Source organism: Dendropsophus ebraccatus, chromosome 4 (assembly GCF_027789765.1).
Source record: "Dendropsophus ebraccatus isolate aDenEbr1 chromosome 4, aDenEbr1.pat, whole genome shotgun sequence".
Taxonomy (NCBI): domain Eukaryota; kingdom Metazoa; phylum Chordata; class Amphibia; order Anura; family Hylidae; genus Dendropsophus; species Dendropsophus ebraccatus.
Window position 1 is genome coordinate 128150337 of NC_091457.1, and position 12711 is coordinate 128163047.

The 12711-nt window shown below is 44.1% G+C and overlaps 1 protein-coding gene across 5 annotated transcripts in view; it reads right to left on the reverse strand.

Annotated features, from left to right (window-relative positions):
- The window catches only part of SLMAP (sarcolemma associated protein), a 90676-nt gene that overhangs the window by 30681 nt on the left and 47284 nt on the right, over window positions 1–12711 (reverse strand). For 4 of the 5 annotated variants that reach the window (XM_069966990.1, XM_069966988.1, XM_069966993.1 and 1 more), the window contains exons 4-9: window positions 12192–12228; window positions 9063–9125; window positions 8195–8290; window positions 7478–7549; window positions 5407–5547; window positions 1330–1467 (exon numbers count right to left, since the gene is read on the reverse strand). In XM_069966990.1, the coding sequence (XP_069823091.1) occupies window positions 1330–1467; window positions 5407–5547; window positions 7478–7549; window positions 8195–8290; window positions 9063–9125; window positions 12192–12228 (547 nt within the window). Of the gene's footprint in view, window positions 1–1329; window positions 1468–5406; window positions 5548–7477; window positions 7550–8194; window positions 8291–9062; window positions 9126–12191; window positions 12229–12340; window positions 12499–12711 lie in introns of those variants that run through there. The other variant, XM_069966992.1, reaches the window with a different exon arrangement.

Sequence of the window (12711 nt, forward strand, 5' to 3'; positions counted from 1 at the left end):
TATTGCAGTGGCTGCAAGAGCCGCCCTGAGAACAGAGTTAAAGAGTCACTGTCGTGAATTTCTTTTTTGCAGAAACCAATAGTCCAGGCGATTTTAAGTAACATTGTAATTGGGTTTATTAGTCAAATATGCCATTATCTCCATTTAAAAAGCCTTTTCCCAGGTCGCCTTCTCCTCTCTGTCATCCACTGCTCAGAATCAGGAAATCTCATACGCGTCCTGTCTGTTCTATGAAGAGGGGAGGGGGGAAAAGAGACGGAGGAGAATTGTTGGCAGCAGAAGAGAGAGAACAAATGATTACTCAGCAGGGGAGCTATTCCGAGGTCAGAGAGGTCAGTGGTGACATCAGAGGAGAGAGGACAGGGGGTAATGTAGCTTTTAATTAACTCTTTGTTGTCCTGTTTTGGTGTCTCTTTTCCCTCTTTCCATAGTAGAACAATGAAGACAGGGGGAGAGCTTCAAACTGCTTTTTCATGATAAAAATTCATTTTTCGGCTTATAAACCCAATTACAAAGTTTCTTAAAATCAGCTGGACTATTGATTTCTGCAAAAAAAAAAAAAAAAAAAAATTTCACGACAGTGACTAAGTATATTAGACTGGCCCTCTAAAACCATGTGGCCCCAAAATTGCCCACCCCCTGCTCTATAGCATTTGACCCCTATTCTTGTTAAAATGGTAGTCCAGGCTGCTTTCTTCTAGAACCAGCACCACTCCCGTTCTCAGATTGGGCGTGGGGTTTGCAGCTCGCATTCATTGAAGTAAATAGAGCCGAGTTGCAATACAGGACAGGAGTGGCGCTGTTACTGCAAGAAAGAAGTGGTGTTTTTCTAAGCCTGGATAAGCCACTAAAGCTACAAACAGTACACACACAAAGTCTACTGCAAGGTCTTCTGCCACTCCACAAAGTTATGTAACTTTATTTAAATAAAGCTTTATTTTGAATATTGATTTTCTTCTCCATGTGTTTACAGAGCAAGTTTCTGAATTCTGCCACCTTTCCTTTGGGGGTGGGGTACTATGGGCGTCACACAATCATAGCTAAGCCATTATAAGTATGACAGACCTAAAGGGCTTGCCTGGGATTTGTCGACAATTGGGTAATGTCGGAATACAGTTATAAATGTATGAGCTGAGAAGTCTGGTAAACAATGTGTGACAGGCTGCACAGGCATAGCTGTAAGAATTAGCAGAAGGGGGGGGGGGGGGTGGACGTGAAGAATGTAAGTGATATTTCTGTGACCCATAAACCTCAATACATTTAATAAGCGATTAGTGAAAAGCTTTAATTAAGTTCAGATCCCAAACAGGCCGGACCCTGGAGAATTACCTTCAGCTTGTCAGTCAGATCTTTAATCTCATTCACTGCCCCATTGTACTTGTTGGCCAGCTCTCGTAACTCTTCCTGGGTTCGCTCATTCATCTCCTTCAGATGGGTACATTCATCTTCAGTGTTACTCAGACTTCTCTGCAAAAGTGGAGAGAAAGTAATGCATGAATGATACAGAGGGTGCAATTAGACTAAGCGATTTCTAACGATTAACCATCGCAAATGAGAGCTACTTGAAATCGTCCGCCATATTACATAGAATGAAAATCGTTAAGGTGCCTTTACACAGAGAGGTTTAACTGACAGACTTTTGAAGCCAAAGCCAGGAATGAATTTGAGAAGAGGAAAAATCTCAGTCTTTCCTTTATGACCTGTTCCCTGTTTATAGTCTGTTCCTGGCTTTGGCTTCAAAAATCTGTCAGATAAATCTCTGTGTAAAGCCACCCTTAGCTGCAATCGTTGCTGCAATCGTTGCTGCAATCGTAATCGTTGCTGCAATCGTAATCGTTGCTGCAATCGTAATCGTTACTGCAATCGTAATCGTTACTGCAATCGTAATCGTTACTGCAACCCTTACTGCAACCCTTACTGCAATCGTTTTATCAATCTGATCCCGTCAAAAGAGCGAACAACGTGGAATTACACTGAACAATTAGCGATGACTAACAACAATTTTTGTGTTCGCACAAAATCAACGATGAACGACACATGAACAATTTCTCGATGGTCGTTTGATCAAACGTTGCCTGCATTTACAAAAAACAATTATCGTTTAAATTCAAACAATATATTGGTAATTTGCATGATAACCGTCCCATGTAATAGGGCCCTTACAGTAGGACTATGCTCACAAAAATGTATAAACTGGAAGTCTGTTTCATGCGTCTAAAGGCCCTATTCCACCAACAGATCTGACAACAGATTATCTACCAAAGATTTGAAGCCAAACCCAGGAGTGGATTCAAAGAGGAGAAATCCAGTCTTTCCTTTAGGACCTGATCTATGATTATAGTCTGTTCCTGGGTTTGGCTTCAAATCTTTGGCAGATAATCTGTCATCAGATCTGTTGGTGTAATAGGGCCTTAAGTGGGATGGGTTCCAGCATGGAAGACACAAACCCCTGACATACAGTGAATATTAGGGTTGGGTGATAGAACAGCACTTGAGATTAGTGCAGATCCCCATACCTGATCTCTGGCTGCAGGGACTGGGTATGGAATATTTATCATAGTTGGATATTTTTCTTTTACATGGACTTTTCGGGATGACTGAGTGTGAGTAATGACAGTGATGAGCTGTGAATGCATTGCTACAAGGCATCTGTCCACATGGATAAGCTGCAATCTTACATGTAGCAATAGCTCTAAATATGCTTTATGAATGCACTCATTTACTCCTTGAGGTTTTGTTTTCATTTCAGGCCAAAACCACTGACACATTAACAGATATAGTCTGAAGATTAGGAAAACCTAATACAAACACCAAAATGTTATCTACTTCACTAAAAGATAGCAAGTAGGCACTACTACTAGAGGCCCTATTACACGAAACAATTATCGGCCGTAATCTGCCTTGTGTAATAGAAGTCTTGTGTAATACAAGGCAACGATCAGCCAAAACAATGAACAATGTCGACTGATCGTTGCAGTCGTTTGTCTTTCAACATGTTGAAAGACAAATGACTAATATAGCAACGGTCTGCTGCCGTTGCTCTCCTGGTGACAGGAGACCGCTGCTATCCGCTATGGGCTGTCCGGACGATCTAGCGATCACCCGGGCAGGATAATGGCAAGGGGACACTGAGGGACACAGGGCACTGGAGGACATTGAGCATGCCATCATCCTCTCCAGCCACAGCCCGCACAGCTCTGGGAGTCGGGTCGTGACATCACCATGTTATCCAGGAAGTGAAGCCTTGATGCAGTAGTAAGTGCAGGGAAAAAAGCACTTTATAAGCATTTCCCATAATTAGTGTATATTGTGATTTGTATAACTTTTGGGGGGCAATACAATACTTTAATAAAAAAAATTTCACCAGACTTCTCCTTTGAGGACCAGGCCCAAAATGACCCAGTGGACCGCTCAAATTTTGATCTTAGTGTTTTCGTTTTTCCCTCCTCCCCTTCTAAGAGCTCCAGCACTTTCAGTTTTCTATCTACAAGGCCATGTAAGGGCTTGTTTTTTACAGGAATAGTTGTACTTTGTAATGGCATCTTTCATTTTACCATAACATATGACGGAATCCCTAATATATTATTTATGAAGATATAAATTGGTGAAATCGTAAAAAAGAATGCAATATGGTAACGTTTGGGGGGTTCCTGTGTCTACGTAATGCACTATATGGTAACAGCGACATGATACTATTATTCTATAGGTCAGCCCGAACACAACCATATGCAGGCTTACGCAGATTCTCTAATGCTACATATATTTTTAAATGAAATCCTTTTTTTTGGCAATTAATTATAAATAAAATGGGACTATTGTGACGCTTATAGCAGTTTTAGTTTTTCACCTGGGGCTGTATGGGGTGTCATTTTTTCCGCCATGACCTGTAGTTTTTATTAATACCATATTTGTGAAGATCGGACGTTTTGATCACTTTTTATGAATTTTTTTTATATATAATGTAACATTAAATCGGTAATCCGCGCACTTTTTCCCCTATTTTCGTGTACGCCGTTCTCCGTTCGCAATGGTGCTTGTAATATTTTAATAGATTTATTTTTTATATGTTTTATTTATATAATGGGAAAGGGGGGTGATTTCAACTTTTATTGGGGGAGGGGTTTTGGTGTAGTGTGTTAGTGTTTTTAACTTTTTTTTTTTTTTACACATTTGAAGTCCCTTTGGGGGACTTTTACATACACTAGTGTGATTACACACACTGATCATTGCTATGCCATAGGCATAGCATTGATCAGTGTTATCGGCGATCTGCTCATTGAGCCTGCCTGTGCACGGAGGAAGGTGAGAGACCTCCGGCGGTCCGTTTTACCGATCGGGACCCCCGCAGTCACACTGCGGTGGTCCCGATCGGTAAGTGACAGGGGACTCCCCCTGTCACTTACACTTAAAGGGGTTTAAGGGGTCAATGACACGCGGCAGCGCGATCGCTGCAGCGTGTCATTACCGGTGAGGTCCCGGCTGCTGATTGTAGCCGGCCCCCACCTGCTATGAAGCGCACTCCGCTCCGGAGCACGCTTCATAGCAGGAGAACCACCCAGGACGTACAGTTACGCCCTAGGTCGTCTGGGGACAGACTTCCATGGCGTAACTATACGCCCTGGGTCGTCTAAGGGTTAAAAGGCAATCTAAATTTTAGACGCATAAAACCAGCAATGACAATGAAGGTAAGTGCTGTTCTAAAGTGGTCTTCAGCTACAGCAATTCCGATGGTAAAGACCATATGGTATTGTAACTAAGCTGCAAGTTACTACAGTACATAGCTATTAACAGCCAAACTCATAGAACCTTAACATAATCTAAAAACCATCTTTACATGTGAACACAGCCTAATAGTCCAGAATGCAGAAGACAACTCCATATGTATCCAAAGTCCTGGCAGGGTGGCATGTGGAAGCAGCATGTAATATGCAGTGTGTACAGAGTCTGTGCTCTCTGAACAGTCCGTTCTTACACACAGAATCATGTGAAGTCAGATGGGTGACTGAGCAAATAACAGTAAATGTGAGCAGTGTGGGCTCTGCTAGGACCCTCTAGCCGTGAGGTAATAAAACCCACAATGAACTACTGTATGGTAGTAATAAGCTCAATGCCAATTAATGCTTTGGAGTTCCTATGCTCTTCCAGCATTAACTCTTCCCTCAATTAACTGAGGCTACAACCGGAGCGCCCCCCCCCCCCCCCACACACACACACACCCACACCCCTACCCCTCCAACCTACCTACCTGGCCTTAGGGTATTCCTATTCCCAATAGACTTTATTACTAGTCTATATTTGATTATCCATTCCAGCATTTTTCCATGTACCATTACTATTCATATGGAATCTTACCCCCAACAGATAACATATACATAGGTTATAGCTAATGTCAATGGTGGCTCATACCTCCACTTCAGACAGCTTCCGCACTACCTCGATTTTCTCCTGAAGAACTCGCCGCAGAGACTCTTTGGCCGTTGTCTCATAGTTGTGTTTGTCCTCCTGTAACGCTATTAACTCTTTCCGAATCCCATCATCTGTCTGACTCTGAAAAAAAGGTTAAATCCAATTACTTCCCTAACATTTACAGTCAACAGCATGACTAATAACATTACAGCACAAGCAGATGAAGTTGCCTTTTAGATGTCCGCTGAATAAAATGACACGCACCTTATCAGTCAAGTTAAAGATAGTCTAATAATTTAGTGTAATGGTTCCCCGAGGGAAGGAAAGTCGCATGTGTCGGAAATCCTGCTATAATAGTACGGTAGCTTGTTAACTTCTTTCTGATACGGAACAAATAGGATTGCCTGCTGGGTAAGATTTTTCACTAAGTAACTAGTTTTAAGCTGGGTTCACACTATGTATATTTCAGGCAGTATTTGGTCCTCATGTCAGGTCCTCATAGCAACCAAAACCAGGAGTGGATTGAAAACACAGAAAGGATCTGTTCACACAATGTTGAAATTGAGTGGATGGCCGCCATATAACAGTAAATAACGGCCATTATTTCAATACCACAGCCGTTGTTTTAAAATAACAGCAAATATTTGCCATTAAATGACGGCCATCCACTCAATTACAACATTATGTGAACAGAGCCTTTCTGTGTTTTCAATCCACTCCTGGTTTTGGTTGCTATACAGCCTCACAAATACAGCCTCAAATATACATAGTGTGAACCCAGCCTTATGCTGTATACAGCCTGGAGCCCAGACTGTTATCAAAGAGGGATGTCTACACTGGATAGACTGCAGCAAACATTCAGCTGTAAAAGGCCCTATTACACCAGGCGATTAGCGTGCATATTTGGCCGATTATCCGCAGTTACGGCTCATAATCGTTTTGTGTAATAGGTAGTGTTAAAAGACAACAATCAAACATGCACAAACTATGCTGATAGCTATGGTCTGCTGGTCGTCATCCCGTGCAATAGGAACGGCGGCAGCAGAAAGCAGTTACCTCCTTTGGGCCATCCGGACAATCTAAAGATTGTGCAGGCGGACCACCACCCCTCCCCTCTCGCCGTCGGTACGTGTAATAGCACAGACAACGAGCAGGAAACAAGAAGCAAGCAAGCACTGATCTGACAGGTCACCACTCACTTGCTGCTTTAATATCGGCCTGTGTAATAGGGCCTTAAAGGGAACCTGTCACCCCCCCCCCGTGCCGGGGTGAAGGCCGCCAAACCCCCCACTAGAGCCCCGGACACTTAGCCCACCTCGCCAAGTCCCGCTCCTGGAGCCGGTCCCGGGTCGGAGATATCCTTGCCGGAAGCCCGGCGCGCACTGCATAGATGGGTCCGATGCCCATAGAGAATGAATGGAGCCGTCATTCTCTATGGGCGTCGGACTCCTCTCTGCAGCGTGCACGCGCAGAGCTTCCGACAAGGATATCTCCGTCCTGTGACCGGATCCAGGAGCGGGACTTGGCAAGATTGGGAAGTATCTGGGACTCTAGCGGGGGGTAGGGCGGCCTCCACCCCGGCACGGGGGGGTGACAGGTTCCCTTTCAGAAATATTTGACACCTATAGGGATTCTCTACCACTCACTGTCACTAAATGGGAACAAAAAATGTTCAAATTAACTTTGTGAAGGGTGATATAAAAATTGTGAAAAAAAAGTATATAAAATACAAAAATATATATATATTAAAGTGGTTGTCCAGCACTGACAAAAAAAAATAGCGTTTAGGCTGCCTTACCCCTTCTGGTGACTGGTGATCACCACTTCCTGGTGACTACTTAACACACAGGGAATGCTTGTCCAATCACTGGCTGAGGTGGTCACCATAGTGGACAGTGAACGGTTTGAAGGCTCTTTTCATGTGTCGAGATGATATATATTATATAACACACACATACACCTACCTATCTAGGCACGTGTGTGTCGCCCTGCTGGATAACACATTTCCTCATCTGACTTTATGGAGGCGAGATTGATCATATAGTCTAGTATTATAGACACGTAAACTCACTTTTGAATACGCTTGCAACTGGTTTCCCATGACTTCTAGCCGTGATAGGAGCCGATCTTCATCTATTAGGGCCTGAAAAACAAGATGCTAGTAATATAACCAATTTCACTCACAAAAGGTAATGTTTTAGTCAGTGCCTGCTCTAAAGGGGTTACCCCAAGAAAACCCCATAACCTATCCACAGTACAGGTAATAAATTATGATCTCTGGGACCCCTCCTACCACTAAGAATGGGGTTTCTTTACCCCCCCTCTCCACATTCCTCTCATGACATTAAAGTTTATGTTGGATGTGGAAAGAAAAACGTGAGCACACTTTACCGTAGGACTACTGCCCATGTGTGACCATTTTTATACTGGCAACAGGGACTAGGCTCCCCGATTCATGGGTCAGTGATGGTCCCAGAGAATGGACCTCCTATGGATATGCCATAATCGTTTAGCAGTGGAGATCCCCTATAATACAGGCTTGTGCTTTCAAGCAATGAAAACTGACTAAACTAGGAACAAGATAGGATTGAGCGCGTATAATCGGTAAACCCACCAAGATAAGATTTGGTCTCTTGTAACTGAGGAACAGAGAAAGACAAGACAACAGACACCAATAGGCCTGTGCCCTGTAACTGTCATGAGGTTCAGTATTAAGTGGTAGACATTATAGTCAAGTGTATAAGACAGTAGAAGTAATGGAGGAGCCAGTGTGCTGTCGTTCTGATACCTGCCAACTAGTATCTGAAGCTTCTTGTGTATTGGCTAGTAGCCTCTGAAGAGTGGCCAACTTTTGTTCCAACATCTGTTCCCGATGTAAGGCCTCCTGCAGAGAGAAGTGGTGAGATATGGGTCACAATGTCATTCACCAAGCTCCATGTCTGATCTGACATGTACTTCCGTGGGATAATTCTGAGGGGAGACTGATGAAACCGCACAAGGATTAGCCCCCTCGTCATCAATGTGGCAAGTCCTTGAGTCATTGGTGGCAAATATGTGACAGGTTATGTTACAAAGTGATTATTATGCAGAATAAGATAAAGAGGACCTGTGGCCTTCTCCAAAAAGGGTCAGTTGTCACCATACATATGGAACCAAGGCTTTTTATGTGGGTGCTGTCCTCATCCCATTGCAGTCTGTGGCAGTCTTACTATATAAATCTGAGACTGATAAATCTCCCTCACAGACTTTTAAAAGTGTTTTATAAGCCCCATAGACTTAATTTAAGTGGTTTCTAAAGATGGCCAAACTACTATGGTGGCCAGCTATTCCTCCCCATGTATATGTTTGGTTTGGCCAGCAAGCTTATGTTCTAAATGTGAAGAGGAGTGTTAGTCTCTGCTGGACATCCGTGGCAGCTAATCACCCGTAAAAGGATCATGCAGTGAGATTAACATGCCCAATACTTCTTTCAAGTGAGAGGAGAGTCATCCTCTACTCACAGGATAATGGACTGGTCCAGACAACCTTACTTCTATGTATATGGGCACCTTTAGCCCCTCCAATAACCATCAGGACTGTCAGGTTACAGCAGCTTATCAGTATAATGACATTTACTTCGCCTTGATTAATACAGAATATTGAAGGTGACCACCTACCTGTAGATACTGAGAGAGTTGGAACAGTTCCTGAGAGTACATACTGGGAGTGTGAGCAGCAACCTGTTTAGAGAAAACAAGAACAGTAAAAACATATAATAAGGTAACATCACGCTTATATCGGACATTTTGTCACAACCGGGTTTAATATAACTGAAAAAGCCCCAATAAGCCCTAACATGAAAACTGATATGTACAAACTACAGCTATCTATCTATATATATATACATACATACATACATACATACATTAACATACATACACACACATATACATAATGGTGTATTTTCTGTGCTTTTTCTGCCTATGCTTTGTGTTAAAGGGGTACTCGGGGGGGGGCACTTTTTCGCTGGGACGAGGTGGCTGAGGGAAAAGATGTCCATTCACCTCCCTGGTACCAGCGGCGGGTCCCGCATCGCGGCGCTCCGGTGCCCGGTTCCCGGCCGCTTCCTGGTGTCTGACGCGGGCCCGAGACGTGACGTCTCAGGTCAGCTCAGCCAGTAATACAATAGCAACAGTCCGCACACCCTTTAAATAATACTGTTGGGTGCCAGTGCAGAAGGATGCCTCAATCCCGTAGTATATGTAGACAGAAGCACTGCACTTCCAAAAGGTTGTATGCTCGTGAAAGAATTTTATTCAGAAGAGAAAAAGATGTCACAATCCAACCAGATCAAGATACAAGAAATTATGCAAAAACGTAATGCTACTGGTCACGTCTTGGGCCCGCGTCAGACACCAGGAAGCGGCCGGGAACCAGAGCACCGCGATGTGATGTGGGACCCGCCACTGGAATCGGGAAGGTAAGTGGACGTCTTTTCCCTCAGCCACCTCATCCCCGGTCCCAGCTAAAAAGTGCCCCCCCACTGGAGTACTCCTTTAAGCTGTTAATTAAAAGGGCCAAAAAAAAGAAAAAAGATGGCTTCCCGGAGGCTGCCGGAGTACAGCCGAGGACAGTGGAATCTCTAACAATTTGTGTAGCTCCCATTGACATTAAAGCGACTCTGTCCCCACGATCTGTCCCCCCCAAACCACTTGTACCTTCTTATAGCTGCTTTTAATCCAAGATCTGTCCTGGGGTCCCTTCGGCAGGGGATGCAGTTATTCTCACAAAAACAACTTTTAATCCTACAGCACTGTGTCTAACGGCCGGGGCTTACATTTGTATATGCATTAGGCTGGCACCACCTCTACATCCTTCCTCCCCACCCGCCTCTTCATTAGGAATGCTCCAGGAACATGTACTGCTGTTTGAGCTTTGCACAGGTGTATTAACTATCCAGCCCATGTTCATTATACACACAGTTGGGGAATAGGAAGCAATGTGCGTGGAGCATTCCTAATGATGAGGAGGATGGGGAGGAAGGACAGAGAGGGTGTGCCAGCCTATAATGCATATACAAATGTAAGCCGCGGCCTTTAGACACAGCGCTGTAGGATTAAAAGTTGTTTTTATGACAGTAACTGCATCCCCTGCCGAACGTACCCCAGGACAGATCTTGGAGTGAAAGCAGCTATAAGAGGGTACAAGTGGTTTGGGGGGGGGGGTCAGATTGTGGGTACAGTCGCATAGGCCAATTAGGTAACTCCTAGTGGGTCACATTGCCACTATCACAAATTCCGTAAGACAGACGAATTCTAAACCATTTTCAGCAGTTGATAACAGGGTGAAGACTGTCTGGACGCCATCTTTCTCATACACAGAAAACAACCACTTGTATCCCATAAGTGATCCTGAATTGTACATTTTTCCAAATTATTCCAAGGTGCTGATGACTTCCTATCAGGTAGGACTGTGTGACAGCCAGATTCTCTACTGAAGACTCCCCAATAAGACATTGTAGATACATATCCTCTGCAGCTTCCCTTCTTTGCATGGTGAACCCTAATGCCATTTCTTTCCCAGGATACACTTGACTATCCACATGATGCAAAAGAAAGTATGCTTCAATGCTCTACAGTAGTTCAGTGTTGAAGCTCTTGCGGCAAGGTGCCTTCAGAGACAGACAGGGGTCAGCATGGGCACCTAGACTCCTATATACAGCAAGCTGCATGCACATGATGTATTGTGTGTTCTGACACCTTTACTAAAAAAGATGTAATTTTATTGGGTTCAACTGGACAGACTAGCCCAGCAGTGAGTGGCTATGGCCCAATAACAGATTCACTGGTCTTCACTGGTACAGGGCACACCACACAAGACCTTCTGTTTTGCAGGTACTCTTCACCAATCACCGAGCCATCCCAAACTGGGTCTTCTTATAGTTACTGAGATCCTTCCGCTTGCCCATTTTTTTGCTTCCAACACATCAAGAATGGACTTGCTAGCGGATATAGATAATGCCTTGACAGGAGCCAATGTCACAGGGTAATCAACATTATTCACTCCACCTGTCAGTGGTTTTAGCGCCATTGTTGATCTCCGAGGCCTTGTACCTGGTGCCACCAGTCTCGACAGCAACCAAGCACGCCGCATTTTTGTGTTTAGCTATCAGACGGGACCATCAGTATTGTCTGTCTTGTGCAAAAGTCAAAACATTAAAAATATACATATAGCCAGATAGTTACAGCATATGTGAACATATACCCTTCCATACATGTTTGTATGACACTGTCCTGTCACCTGGAACATACGCCATACTGTATTATGTAGAGATGGAAATGTTTAGGAATCCGATTACACAAGGTCTCGCTCTGACAGTGACCCGGGCAGGCTGTAATAGTCGCTGTTGCCTAAGTGAGTCAACCCTTTCCACGGATTCCTGGAGCAGAAACACTGGGAGGAGCTCTGGGCACAGGGCATTGTTAGGGGGGCGCAGGTAGCATGACATTCAGAGCTGTCACCAGAAATACACTGAGAAACGCTTCAGGTTTTTTATGCAATTAAAAGTAAGGAAGTAAAATAACAGAAAGAGCAAAGTCCAAAGTATTGGATACATGTGTGAGCGTCATAAAGTGACAGTCAACTGTGACCTGTCATAAAGCGACATGTGCGGGTATAGACGCTACAGTACACAAGACGACAACAGCGAAGTAGAAAAGACAAAGACACAAGAGAAGAACAAGATCCCCCGAGGACAGACCCACTGTTTAATCTACCATCTACCAAGTAAAAGGAGAATGTCTTACCTTGTCGACAGGACTGGGTAATGGAGCTTGGATGACACTAGAAAGAAAGGAACAGTCAGAATATAAACATAAAAAAGCAAAGGAGCAATAGTTCACAAACCCTTCTTGCGAGCTCTGTAAATATTTAACTAGATTTGGTGGAAACTCACGTCGATTCCGAAAGGGAGCGGCAGCATGAGAAAGAAATTAACTCTGACTTGGACTTCTTTTCCCTCTAGTTTACATGGAGCAGCGTGCACACAGAGCCCTGCCTGCACACCGGGATCCCAGCCTCACTGCGCCGCCTGGAGATGGGACGCTTAACCACTTCACCTCCCAGAGGACACCTGGGTGTCGGCCATCCTACGCAGGCTTGAAACAGTTAAAGGTGTGGATCTTACTTTCAGGCACTCAATCTTTCAACAAGTCCTTTCATGCCGAGCTCGGAGATCACTACAGTTATATAACAGCATTTTAGGATATTCCGTGATTAAAGGAAAGCTTTACAACACACACAGTGACTGCCCGGCCGTGTACACCG